Source organism: Salvia splendens, chromosome 20 (assembly GCF_004379255.2).
Source record: "Salvia splendens isolate huo1 chromosome 20, SspV2, whole genome shotgun sequence".
In the NCBI taxonomy this organism is placed as follows: Eukaryota; Viridiplantae; Streptophyta; class Magnoliopsida; order Lamiales; family Lamiaceae; genus Salvia; species Salvia splendens.
Genome location: NC_056051.1, coordinates 14,392,058 through 14,405,871, shown reverse-complemented (window position 1 = coordinate 14,405,871; position 13,814 = coordinate 14,392,058). Strand labels below are relative to the sequence as shown.

The 13,814-nt window shown below is 39.3% G+C and overlaps 1 protein-coding gene across 1 annotated transcript; it reads right to left on the bottom strand.

Annotated features, from left to right (window-relative positions):
- Positions 1–22: 22 nt before the first annotated feature.
- On the bottom strand, positions 23–8,873 carry LOC121781945 (ribosome-binding factor PSRP1, chloroplastic-like). The gene is made up of 5 exons (XM_042179656.1): positions 8,646–8,873; positions 8,516–8,580; positions 7,422–7,486; positions 522–1,217; positions 23–432 (listed from the first exon to the last, which is right to left on the bottom strand). The coding sequence occupies exons 4-5, from the start codon at positions 669–671 to the stop codon at positions 58–60; spliced, it is 525 nt and encodes a 174-aa protein (XP_042035590.1). The 5' UTR covers positions 672–1,217; positions 7,422–7,486; positions 8,516–8,580; positions 8,646–8,873; the 3' UTR covers positions 23–57.
- Positions 8,874–13,814: the final 4,941 nt, after the last annotated feature.

Sequence of the window (13,814 nt, the reverse complement as noted above, 5' to 3'; positions counted from 1 at the left end):
TGTTGTTCCCCGATCCCCGAATTACTCACCAAACATCACTCCGATGCAAATTCTTAATTATGGTGCTATGATCCAATCAAGAAAAGCATACAACTCAACGACCTCATTAAAAAGAATAAAGAGATGAGGAATGACAACCTCATTAATGATGATTTCTTCCTCTTCAACTCCTTCACCCTGAATTCCCACTGCATCAGCCTCATCTGCTTCATCGGGTACCGCCTCAATATCCTCAGCAACCAAGAGTGCACCGGGATACCTAACCTTGAGCCTGTCGAAGCCCTTCATATGGCGACCACGGTCCGAGTCTTTCTCCTTGATCTTCCTCAACTTTCTCTGGATAATGGAAGAAACCAAATCTATGCTCCCATAGAGCGACTCAGCATCTTCTTCTGCTCGAACCACTCCATGTTTCTTGGTGAACAAAGTAACCTACATACATTACCACAACTACTTAGATAGCATACTAACAAACACGACCCCAGTAGGATAAATACAACATGGTAGTAAGACACACACACCTCACATCTTCGCACTTTGGGGCATTTCCCTACCTCTCCAGCACGGATGGACAACCTGACATCGACTTCCCTCACTAAATGGCTATGCTTTTGCACTGCCTTACCACACTTCTCTTCCACATAACTCTTCACAGAGGGATGCAGCTGCATTTTCAATCCATGAAAGATCAATGAAAGAGCATCAGAGAATAAGCTCACCACAGTTTCCCCTCAACATTACACCTGTGTATGTGTCTTTACTCAAATGTAAATGTATGATAAAATCAACAGAACATAAATGCAATAGTTCTCTTAAGAAACACCAATTCCCAACCTACTCACCTCCCATCAAATCGATTACCGCTACACCTCTTCAATATCAGAAGTGAGAACTGACTAACTACATATTGAACACTAGTTCAAGCTTTACCTCTTTAGCAACAAATAAAGATCATTTCTTTCTATATCTCAGACAAAAACTCCAACTAATTATACCTCTAATATCAAGAAAGTTCAATCACATATTATAAAAAATGTGAATTTACTAACTAACTATCTAATCAACAAACTACACATTGAACACTAATTCTAGTATGACCACTGCAATTATGATAGGGAAAAATATTTTAATAATAAAAGTATTTAAATAAAATCAATTTCTTCTGATGTGCCTGTGCCGCAGCCATGTTAAGTCTTCATCTCCACAAGCCCTGATTCCTGTGCAGAAATACAGAATAAGTGAAAGTAAAGCAGATTCCGCTGTTGCCATCCACAGATTGTTTCAGCCACGCTGTAATCCTTTACCCTTATTACATCTTGCGTTTTTTACTTTTTCAGATTTTCCAATGCTAACTGCAGGAACTTATAACATAGTAATAAATTTTTGAACTATTTGTTATTATAAGAGGACGTAATCATTTATCCACTGCGAAATTCAATTGATCTGGTTGGGTTTGTTTCATGTATTTTGTTGGATTGAAGATCTTGCTTGTTTTTCAGTTAGGAAAAAGGTTTGACTATGAAGGGGAAAGGAACGAAAAGGGAATCTTCATCCTCCAATTTGGATTCCCAGGAACCTAGAATGGACATCAAGTCCATCCTGAAAGATATTGAATTTTTGGGTAAGATTAAGTCTCTTTACATTTACTACTATTATAATCCAATTTGTTGGATCTTTGGTTAAGTATGTCAATTTCTTGGAGCTGTTGTTCTAGAGAGAAAAATATTGACAATTTGATTCATACATATTGCTGTCATCATTCTAGTATATTTGATCTTATTCTTTGCTGTAATATTTGTTGGGGTTTTGGAGCCCCTTGCACAGCGGAAGACTTGTACAAAACAAATAAATCAGACGTAGGATCCATTTGACCGATTATGAGATTAATCTATTCACATGTTAACGTAGAATTGCATGCTAGAACGCAAATAATTCATGCTTAAAGAATATAAACCCTAAAACATGAATTCTACGGTTTAGAGTTACCGATTTGATTCTCCAAAGAATCGACGATTGCTCGCGCCTTCTCCACGATGATCTTCAATACTAGACCACGGATCTTCTGGCTGGTGTCCCGAACTGTATCTCGAAATCAGGGTGGGCTGATCTTATCGAAACACTAGGACTCGAATAAAGAAGACGGAAATTCCTCACGGATGAGGAGCTGAAAATCTCACGGAGGAGAAGAGAGAAAAATTTTCATCCCCTACACTGTAGAGAGAGGGACGAAATTTTAATCTCTTTAAAATTATGTTTCTGTCTCTTTTATTCTCCTATTTATAATAGTTCATATTGGGCTCAGTCAGGGATCTATGGAAGGTTTTGGATTATGGGCTCCCCCAATTAGCTTTTTACTAATTAAATTGAACCTAAAATTTAATACAAGCTTATATTGGAATATTACGAGCAGCCACTACATACGTAATATTGAACTCCCCATCCAAATCCGAAATTATAAGTATTCCGGGTTTCCATTTTGTTTATTATTTATTTCCGGCGCTTAAGATATAAATGCCCATTAATTAATTAAAGTCTGCTATGGACTTAATTAATTAACATCTTGTTAATTCCAAGAGTAGACTTAGCAAGAAACACTTATTTATTATTCATAGAGTAATAAAACTCCAACTGGCCAGTTTCCGAATAATAAAACCTTGTTCAAGCTCCTCTTGAGGATATTATCAAACGAGACTCACCTCGCGCACGATTCAACATAATAGCAATCCTAGCACCGCTAGATAATGATCACCACTACCCAATATACCTGGATCGTTGGGTGAGGAAAAACCCACACCTTTGGTAAGTCAAAGTAGTAGATACTCAATATCGTATGCTCAATGCTAACGTACATTGATTAAGAAATAGATATTTATCAAGACATAGTCTTTCAGTAGATAGCATAAAGACACGTCTTGCTGTTAGATCCATTCAGTGCTATACCACACCAACGTCATCTTATTTCAATAAGGCTTAGAAATAATAGGACTGACATTGCAACCTTTCACGATAGGTAGCCAAAGCCTATCTAGGTTGTGAAATACTTCTTTTTCTTTTGCAAAGCATTGCATAGAACCGACTGTAGTTACCTTAAAGTGGACGACGCCCACAACCAGTCTACTAAGCAAAAGACTTAGGCTTTGTTTACTTCTTATGCATTCAAATGTTTATAAAACATCTTATAAACGCACAAGCAAACACAATGTAATAATATACTGATTCTATCCGTGCAAATGCTCGAATAATACTGAATCGGGTCAAAAGTGGATTGTAGAGTTTTCCGTATACAAGCAAGATTCTATTCGTGCGAACTCGCTCGAAACATGCTTTTCAGTATACTAACCCTAACAATATTTTTCTAGTGAAGAAGTGCATCAATGTTTTTAAATATTTCTCTGAACTATGAAGGCAAAGTAATTCGATATCTTTTTCAATGAATCCGTTCACATGGTTTATCAGAAATTGCTCCATGAAGGTTCAAGGGTTTGTTGTTGGTTGTGTAAAATAAGGTCTGGAAAAGATCACTATCATAATAAGTTTGAGATTTTGGTTGAAGATCACTAACGTGTAATCTTTTGTTGATGCTTTGCACCCATGGCTGAATTGCTCCTTCCTCTTACTATGAACTCTTTCCTTTGTGTGTGTATATTTGTGTTGGATTTGGCAAATGAATTTGATTAACCTTTTGATTTAATCCTTTCACCGAACTAGTTGTATTCATCAGAAAGTGCTCCATTTGGGTTCGAAGGGTTTGTTGTTGGTTGTGTAGAATAATGCAGAATAAGGTCTGGAAAACATCACTGTCCAATCAGGTTGAGATTTTAGTTGAGGATCACTAACTTTGCACCCATGGCTGGAATTGCTCCTCCCTCTTACTGCGAACTCTTTCTTTTGTGTGTGTTTGTGTTTGATGAGATGAACATATGAGATATGGGTGTACTACAATATCTTGGAATGTGTATAATTTCTTGTCAATTCAGGTTTTCTCACACATGACATGGAAACAGAAAAAGGACTTGGAGAATAAGAAGGTAGTGTCACTCGGTGGAAAGGTGTGTTCATTTCCGCCATTACTATTGCCTGCACATATTAAGCTCTCAAGTACCATGTATGAACTTTGTGTTTCTTGTTAAACAGCCTCCAAAGAAACAGAGGTTATCTCTTAAATGTATGATAAATCAATAGAACATAAATGCAAGAGTTCTCTTAAGAAACACCAATTCCCAATCTACTCATCTCCCATCAAATCGATTACCGCTACACCTCTTCAATATCAGAAGTGAGAACTGACTAACTACATATTAAACTCTAGTTCAAGCTTTACCTCTTTAGCAACACATAAAGATCATTTCTTTCTATATCTCAGACAAAAACTCCAACTAATTATACCTCTAAAATCAAGAAAGTTCAATCACATATTATAAAAAATGTGAATTTACTAACTAACTATCTAATCATCAAACTACACATTGAACACTAATTCAAGTATGACCACTGCAATTATGACAGGGAAAATATTTGAATAATAAAAGTATTTAAATAAAATCAATTTCTTCTGATGTGCCTGTGCCGCCGCCATCTTAAGTCTTCATCTCCACAAGCCCTAATTCCTGCGCAGAAATACTGAATAAGTGAAAGTAAAGCAGATTCCGCAGTTGCCATCCACAGATTGTTTCAGCCACGCGGTAATCCTTTACCCTTATTACATCTTGCATTTATTACTTTTTCAAATTTTCCAATGCTAACTGTGGGAACTTATAACCTTGTTATAAATTTTTGACCTATTTGTTATTATAAGAGGACGCAATCGTTCATCCACTGCGAAATTCAATTGATCTGGTTGGGTTTGTTTCATGTATTTTGTTGGATTGAAGATCTTGCTTGTTTTTCAGTTAAGAAAAAGGTATGACTATGAAGGGGAAAGGAACGAAAAGGGAAACTTCATCCTCCAATTTGGATTCCCAGGAACCAAGAATGGACATCAAGTCCATCCTGAAAGATATTGAATTTTTGGGTAAGATTAAGTCTCTTTACATTTACTACTAATATAATCCAATTTTTTGGATCTTTGGTTATGTACGTCAATTTCTTGGAGCTGTTGTTGTAGGGAGAAAAATATTGACAATTTGATTCATACCTATTGCTATCATCATTCTAGTATATTTGATCTTATTCTTTGCTGTAATATTTTTCTAGTGAATACGTGCATCAATGTTTTGAAATATTTCTCTGAACTATGAAGGCAAAGGAATTCGATATCTTTTTCAATGAATCCGTTCACATGGTTTATCAGAAATTGCTCCATGAAGGTTCAAGGGTTTGTTGTTGGTTGTGTAGAATAAGGTCTGGAAAAGATCACTGTCATAATAGGTTTGAGATTTTGGTTGAAGATCACTTACGTGTAATCTTTTGTTGATGCTTTGCACCCATGGCTGAATTGCTCCTTCCTCTTACTATGAACTCTTTCCTTTGTGTGTGTATGTTTGTGTTGGATTTGGCAAATGAATTTGATTAACATTTTGAATTAATCCTTTCACCGAACTAGTTGCATTCATCAGAAAGTGCTCCATGTTAGGGGTGGCAAATCGTGCGTGTCGGGTCGTTATCGTGTCGACACGATAACGACACGAACACGATAACAACAAACACGAACACGACCCGTTAAGAAAACCTCAAACACGAACACGAACACGACACGAAACCCTCAGACACGAACACGACACGAACACGACACGAACCCATTAACGACAAGAACCAATTCGGGTCAACACAACACGATAACAACACATACACGAGATGACACGATAACGACTCGATAACAACACGACCTGATAACGGTTAAACCTATTAAAAATGAAAATAATAAGAATTAATAATATTAAAATATTATTTGTTAACGGATAACACGAACACGACACGAACACGACACGAACACGTATTGTTAACGGATAACACGAACACGACACGAACACGACACGAACCCAATAAGCTCTGACCCAAACCCATTATTTTCGTGCCGGTTCGTGTCGTGTTATCGTGTCGTGTCAAAAATTGCCAGCCCTACTCCATGTGGGTTCGAAGGGCTTGTTGTTGGTTGTGTAGAATAATGCAGAATAAGGTTTGGAAAACATCACTGTCCAATTAGGTTGAGATTTTAGTTGAGGATCACTAACTTTGCACCCATGGCTGGAATTGCTCCTCCCTCTTACTGCGAACTCTTTCTTTTATGTGTGTTTGTGTTTGATGAGATGAACATATGAGATATGGGTGTACTACAATATCTTGGAATGTGTATAATTTCTTGCTAATTCAGGTTCCTCACACATGACATTGAAACAGAAAAAGGACTTGGAGAATAAGAAGGTAGTGTCACTCGGTGGAAAGGTGTGTTCATTTACGCCATTACTATTGCTGCACATATTAAGCTCTAAGTACCATGAACTTTGTGTTTCTTGTTAAACAGCCTCCAAAGAAACAGAGGCTACCTCTTAGTGTTGCTAGAGTTTCAATGATGTCACGACCGCCCTTTAGGGTTAATAAAAACGGGCGATCGTGATTAAAAGAATTCAATAAAGAGACGAAAAGAATTAGGGTTTCAATACAAGTGGGACTAACAATTAATGTTCAAAGAAGGTGACAAGGGGTTTGACATTATCCAACAAAATTTCAAGTATCCAATATCCAATAATTTAAGTTGTAGACTCAAAAAATGATAAGTAAAAGCAATGTCACAGTGGAAACGACCAAGAGAAAGAGTGACGTCATCTGTGAAGACATAACGACACTCATAAATCAAAGATAACGAATTCATTCTCCAATTCACTTGCTCAACACCACCATATTTCGTCGCCGCTCAACCTGCACATAGGGAAAACACATGCAGGGCTGAGTACTTAATATACTCAGTGGACACATGCCGAAAACAGTTGATAAAAGTTATGTCATCCATACCATTGTGAACTCGAGTTTTACATTCAGAAAAGAGATATCATCGAGTATCACAAAACAGTTTCATAGCTTGGCCAGGCAAAACGATCTTCCCACTTTCTCAACAACCAATCATTCACATCCTCTTACCATAGTGTGACGAAAGTGTGGCAACACTATTCGCCCACGAGACCGGCAGACTAGCAAGGACGGCTCACGATCCCATATGTGTACACAGCCTGATAGGGTTTGCGGCTACTCAGACCATTCGTTTAACATAGCCCTATAGCCTAATGGTGCGAACTCACAAACTAGGCATCAGGTGACAATCTCATCACATAGCCCTATAGCCTAATGGAGCGAACTCACAATCTAGGCATCAGGCGACAATCTCATCATTAAAACACACATGGCATGACATAACAATTTAAACCACCCTTATTCCACCATAATCATACTTTTGAAAGCGTAAATGAGTTTAGTAAAAGAAAGCTCACCTCAAGTGCTTAATTCGAAATTATTTCCTTTCCCTTGATATCACGTCTCGCTTGCAAGGAATCACCTTAAGCATTTAAATAACACATAAATCAACACAACAAATCAAGCCAATAAATAAGATGCATGCACTCTATGACTTTGATAGTTTTTATCAATAAGATTATATTTTTTTTTCATTAGACACTTGGGTACTTCGATTATTTCTAGCCGCTCACGCTACAAAAACTTTACGAAAAGATAACACGAACCACGAGGGTTTAATTAGCTCGATTCTATTCGCCAACAATTAGTCCAACAACAGAAGCAGAAAGTCTCAAACCAAGCCCAAAGACTTAAATAGGTACGGCCACTTCCAAGAATTTAAAAGAACTAGCCCAAAGTTTAATTAAACAATCCACATCCCTTTTGCAAAACAAAAATAAAAAGAAATTTAATAAAGAATAAAAAGTATACTCTCATTCCCAACATGCACACATACACGAATATTCCCTTTTTCCAATACAGCACACTTCCATTTTAAATTAAATATTGACCAAGAATTCAAATATTCTCATTCCAACAAAAGTCGCCGGCCCTCTCTCTTTCAATTTCGTTCAAAGTTCTTCCAAGTATACACCCAAATTTCTCAAATTTGAAACACTCAAATTGAAGATTACAAAAATACACACACCAATTCCCTCTCTCCCTACTGAAATTCTTAGTCCAACACCGGCCAAAATTCATTTGCTGAACAACACAGAGTTTCCTTATTCCCATCTCTCTTTCCCCTTTCCTCGGTCTCTCTCTCCTTTCCCGAAAGATACAAAATCCCCAAATGACTGGACACTCTCTTCTCGTGTCGTCGTCTCCACGAGCAGCCGTTGTCTCAACGCGCAACCGCTCCGTTGCCGTTGTCCATCGGCTTCGGCAGCTCCGTTTCCACCCCCGAAACAGCCCCGATTAACCCCGCAGATAAGTTCTTAATTTGAGTTCATGAACTAAAGCTCGAATCTTTGATTTAGATTGTTCAAATTATCGATTTGTTTCAGTTACATTTTTTTATGAGATGCACAAATATAGAATTGAATAGGAATTGGGGGGAAGAAGGGTATACCTTCATTTTGCAGATTTGCAACTAAACGAAACAGGAACCCCTCACTTTGGTTCTCGGTTTGGTTTCTGACAGGAAGAATGAGTGAGTTGATGATGAAAAAGTGAAACATATATGAAGTTCGAAAGATTACCTTGAATAGAAGTTGAAAGAATGATTCTTGTTTTTCTTGTTTGCAGGGACGTTAGGTGAGGGAAAATAATAACTGAATATAAGATTTAAGGTAGTGGAGAGGGGTTGAGACATGAGCGGAGGGATTTAGGGAGTGGTGGGGTAGTTTAATCATGGGATAGGAGTAGGATTTGCATTCACTTTTTTTTAAAAATATTTAATGTAATTTGCTGAACATGGCTGTTACAAATGAAGAATCAAAAGGATAGAGAAGAGAAACTGCTACAAGAGGTTACTTAACATTCTCAGCGTCATCATTTCATTCAGTCACTCTAAAGCTGTATGTCGATTAAGATTAGAAATTATGTGTAAATAATTGGTCTCTATACAGAGAGCTATACTTGGAAGGTTTGGAGCCTACAGTAGCAGTAGTTCCAAGAAGGTGCCAGAGAGGAAACCAGCAAAGGACAAAATTCTGAAGTCAATGCAAGGCGATTTCAGAAACGGGGTTCTCAACGTCGGGCATCTGTTGAAGCCCTCGGCTCCTGAAGCCTCTAACTACAAGGGCAGGCACCCTATAGGTAAAGGGAAGAAGAAAGGGTGGTGGTGGTGGAGGTGGAGTGGTGGTGGTGGTAAGAGGCGTCACCAGGAATATATCTCAAAGTGACTACTCTTCTTTTAAATTTCTTTGCCTTTCTGAACCCGGCTATGACTGTAACTGCAGAACCAAGCTTGTAGAACATATATACATTCATGCCTTGTATATATTGGCATGCTCAGATTTGTTTTGTTGCTCAATGTAGAATGAAATTTTGTGTTGCTAATTTCTGATATATAGTTTTCAGTTTATTCTATTTGGTAGCGCAAAATTGCATAATACATTTAGCAACAAGGGAATGTTTGCAAAGGAACTGAACACCATTTACAAGAGATCTCATAATTTTCGACTCTCTACAAACGTCATTTTTTACTCATATTTATCTCAAAACACCTTCTTGAGCAGGAATCAGCTCGATGTCGACTCAACGACCACAGACTCCAGTTTCTCTGTTTCACCATTTTGTTTAGGGATGATAAGACCGTATCCCCCGGCTCTCCGTTTGTAGACTATGTTGATCTCACCAGCAACATGGCACTCTCTAGCGTAAGCGTCCGTGAGGAGCCCTGTCATATATAAAGATGAAAAGACGTGAAGTCAGCTTACCAGTTTCTTCATTGCGAAAGCCATAGAAGTCATGATCGAGGTTTTCCAGCTGCTCGACTGCCTCACTAACAGTCAGAGGGGGCATATCGAAGTACTTTGTGCGAACAATCTGCAAACAAAAGTGTATATATCGGGAGATTTCTAAGTTAACACGAATATAATGCACAGAAAAGGAGGTTTAATGTCTAAGATAAAATTGGGTATTTTATTTGTTTATGAGATGGTTTATAGTTTGTCTTTTCCACACAATATTGTTACGCACTCTAGATAACATTCATTATCCAAACACAAAATTTTACAAAGGTGGATGAGATCAGAATATTCTTTAATACAAAAATTAGATTTTAATTCAATTACAAATCCAACACAAATTTCTAATAGCATCAAATTCAAGTGATATAAAAGTCATAAGTATACTAGTAATTATTTTTTCAGGGAATAGAGAGAATTCATCAAAAGTATTCAAGTATGTAATCCGAAATAAAAGGCCAAAACATAAAAGGAAGATAGATAAAAGAGTTATGCGCTAGAACGTATGCTACTAACATTTATAAAAATGCATGAAATTTAGAAATATCAAAGAAAAATTGAAATTATTATTACCAGGTATCCTCTGAAGATTCTCTGAATGAGAATCGCCACCTTGTCTTCTCTCACCAAAACATTCTCCTCCTCCACCGCCGCCGCCGCAAAAGGTCGCTTCTGCTCCTCCATTTTGGTCTGCTTCCTCCTGATCTCTTCTCCGCCGCAAATCCTCACTGCCGAAGAATTCGCACATTTCGCTGTCTCAATGCTTAGATTCTTCCGAAAAATCCATCTCTTCTTCTCTCTTTTCTGAATCAAAAACACACACACATTTAGTTATTGTAATCAAAAGAGATAAAGAGAGAGAGAATGCATACTTTTTCTTCATCTTTTTGGTGGTTTTCTTCATCTCTTGTTGTGGTGATCTTCTTCTCATCATTGGTGGGAGATCTGAAGGCCTTCTTCACATCATTCAGCCATGAATTCTTCCCCATCACAAGATGAAATGTTCAAGACTGGGTTTATGCTTTATATAGAGGGAAACAGTATCTATCTCAGTATCTATCTCACTATTTACCAGATGGAGACGTTTTCTTATATTCTGCATTTTTTATAGCAAAAAATACTACTGTAATAAAGTTGTTTTAAAGTGTCTACACATTAAATTTTGTTTGTAGCACAATGCTGGTGAATAACGATAAATTATAAGGTGAATAGTAGTAATGTTTTATGGGCGATATACTCGAGATAAAGTCAAATAAAAAAGTACTATTGATTTTAATTATACTAGTGTATATACTCTTAATTGAAATAGATAACAAAATGGAATATAAGATTATCGAGAGACATTATTTTGTATGCAAAAGATACAACTATGATAAATTGAAATTTGCTGATTTAGTATTTCATTTTCAAATTGATCTCTAATTTGACTAAAATTTGTGATTTATCTCTAATTGAATAAACATGTAGTAGTGTGATAATTAGGCATATAAAAAAGTGAAAATAATTAGAGGTGAGGGAGTTGAAGACAAGCATGAGGCCATCCGCAATGGCGCCTAGCGCACCGCCTAGCCAAGCGCCAGCGCTAGGCGGTCCATTGCAACCGCCTAGCCAATTTCGGAATAAAAAACCGCCTAGCGCTAGGCGATTTCGGGGCACGGACGATCCGCTCGGCGCTATTGCAGCGTCCGGATTGCCTAGCGCATCGCTTAGCCAATTTTTTAATTTTTTTTTATTTTCGAAACACTATATATACGCACTTTGCACGTCATTTTAATTCGCACCACTTGTTTTAACGAGTACTCTCTCTATCTTAATTTCTGTACAAGATCAACACCGAGAAATGAGTAACGCCGGTGGTAGTAGTGGTGGGGATGCTGAGGAGTAAGAGCGTATAATGAACGAAATGCTAGAGGCCTATACGAACCGTGAGATTGATCGATGGATGAAGAGGGCCTTGCAGCCGGCGGTACCTCCACCTCGCCAGTGGTCCACCACCGAGAAGTGATTGATCGTGATCACGTAGCTGCACATCAGCGCCTATACGAAGACTACTTCGCACAGGAGCCGCGGTTCAATGCCAACCATTTCAGGCACCGTTTTAGGATGAGCAGGGCCCTGTTTATGCGTATTGTTAACGCTTTGGAGCAACGATATCTGTATTTCCGCTTCAGGCACGATGCGGCTGGCAGACCCGACCACACACCTATTCAAAAGTGCACTGCGGTAATCCGGCAGTTGGCCTACGGAGGCGCGGCAGACATGTAGGACGAGTACCTCCACATCGGTGAGACGACTGCCCTTGAATGTATGAAGTATTTTTGTCTGGGCGTGATTGAAATATTCAGTGATCAGTACCTTCGAAGCCCTACCCCCGAAGACTGCCAGGATCATTTGCGGATGCAAGGGGAACAGCATGGGTTCCCGGGGATGTTAGGCCGCATAGATTGTATGCATTGGGAGTGGAAGAACTGTCCCGCTTCCTGGAAAGGGTTCTACATGACCGGCTACAAGGCAAAGAATCCCACGATGATCCTTGAGGCCGTAGCTGATTACCGCCTGTGGATTTGGCATGCGTATTTTGGGATAGCCGGTTCGAACAACGACCTCAACGTCCTCAACTCGTCGCCACTTTTCAATGAGCAGTGCCAGGGTGTCGGTCCGGCCATCAGTTTTGTCGACAACGGCAACCGGCAGTTGGCCTACGGAGGCACGGCAGACATGTAGGACGAGTACCTCCACATCGGTGAGACGACTGCCCTTGAATGTATGAAGTATTTTTGTCTGGGCGTGATTGAAATATTCAGTGATCAGTACCTTCGAAGCCCTACCCCCGAGGCCTCCAAGATCATTTGCGGATGCAAGGGGAACAGCATGGGTTCCCGGGGATGTTAGGCCGCATAGATTGTATGCATTGGAAGTGGAAGAACTGTCCCGCTTCCTGGAAAGGGTTCTACATGACCGGCTACAAGGGAAAGAATCCCATGATGATCCTCGAGGCCGTAGCTGATTACCGGCTGTGGATTTGGCATGCGTATTTTAGGATAGCCGGTTCGAACAACGACTTCAACGTCCTCAACTCGTCGCCACTTTTCAATGAGCAGTGCCAGGGTGTCGGTCCGGCCATCAGTTTTGTCGCCAACGGCAACCGGCATGATATGGGCTACTACTTGGCGGATGTGATATACCCTAGGTGGCCTGTCTTTGTGAAGACGATCCGATGCGCATCAGATGAGAGGAAGGCCTACTTTGCGGCACGGCAGGAGTACAACTGATGGGATATACCCTAGGTGGCAAGGACGTGGAGCGCGCATTTGGTGTGCTCCAGTCTCGATGGGCGGCAGTTAGGGGTCCAACGCGTTTGTGGCATGTCGACTGCATTGCTGATATAATGTACGCCAGTATTATCATGCACAACATGATTGTCGAAGATAAAGGTGTACAACTGACTGATTGGGCCAACGACAATAATGAACCCGGTCCAAGCCACGGCGTGGCCGCCCCCAACTTACGGAGTGGGGTACCTAACGATGAAGCCGGCTGCCTCCAAGCACATGCCGACATGCACCAAACGGAGGCTCATATCGACTCCAAAAGGATTTAATTGAAGAGTTATGGGCGCATAGGACTGCACGACGTGAGTTTTTTTTTAATTATGTAATTTTTTAATTAATGTACTTTTTAAATTTTAATAATATTATTGAATTTTCTCATATCTGTGTCGTAAATTTAATTCCGTATTTTGTGTGATTGTTAATTATTTGTTTTATATAATTTTGAGTGATGTGGCTAGGCTATGGCTGGGCTATTTGCTTGTTTTGATGATGTGGCAGGAGGATTTTTAGTGTTGATGATGTGGCAGAAGGAGTTTGTGGCTAGGCTATGGCTGGGCTATGCTGGGCTATTCCTATTGTGGATGGCCTGAGGGAATATCTTTTTCACGAGAGATGTGAAAGCTGA

What these genes read in the sequence shown, in the direction of transcription:
- LOC121781945 (XM_042179656.1), bottom strand. Translation starts at nt 671, where the DNA reads ATGCAGCTGCATCCCTCTGTGAAGAGTTATGTGGAAGAGAAGTGTGGT. An exon ending in CCAAAGTGCGAAGATGTGAG is followed by an intron (nt 433 to 521) that starts GTGTGTGTGTCT and finishes TAATGTATGTAG; the next exon opens with GTTACTTTGTTCACCAAGAA.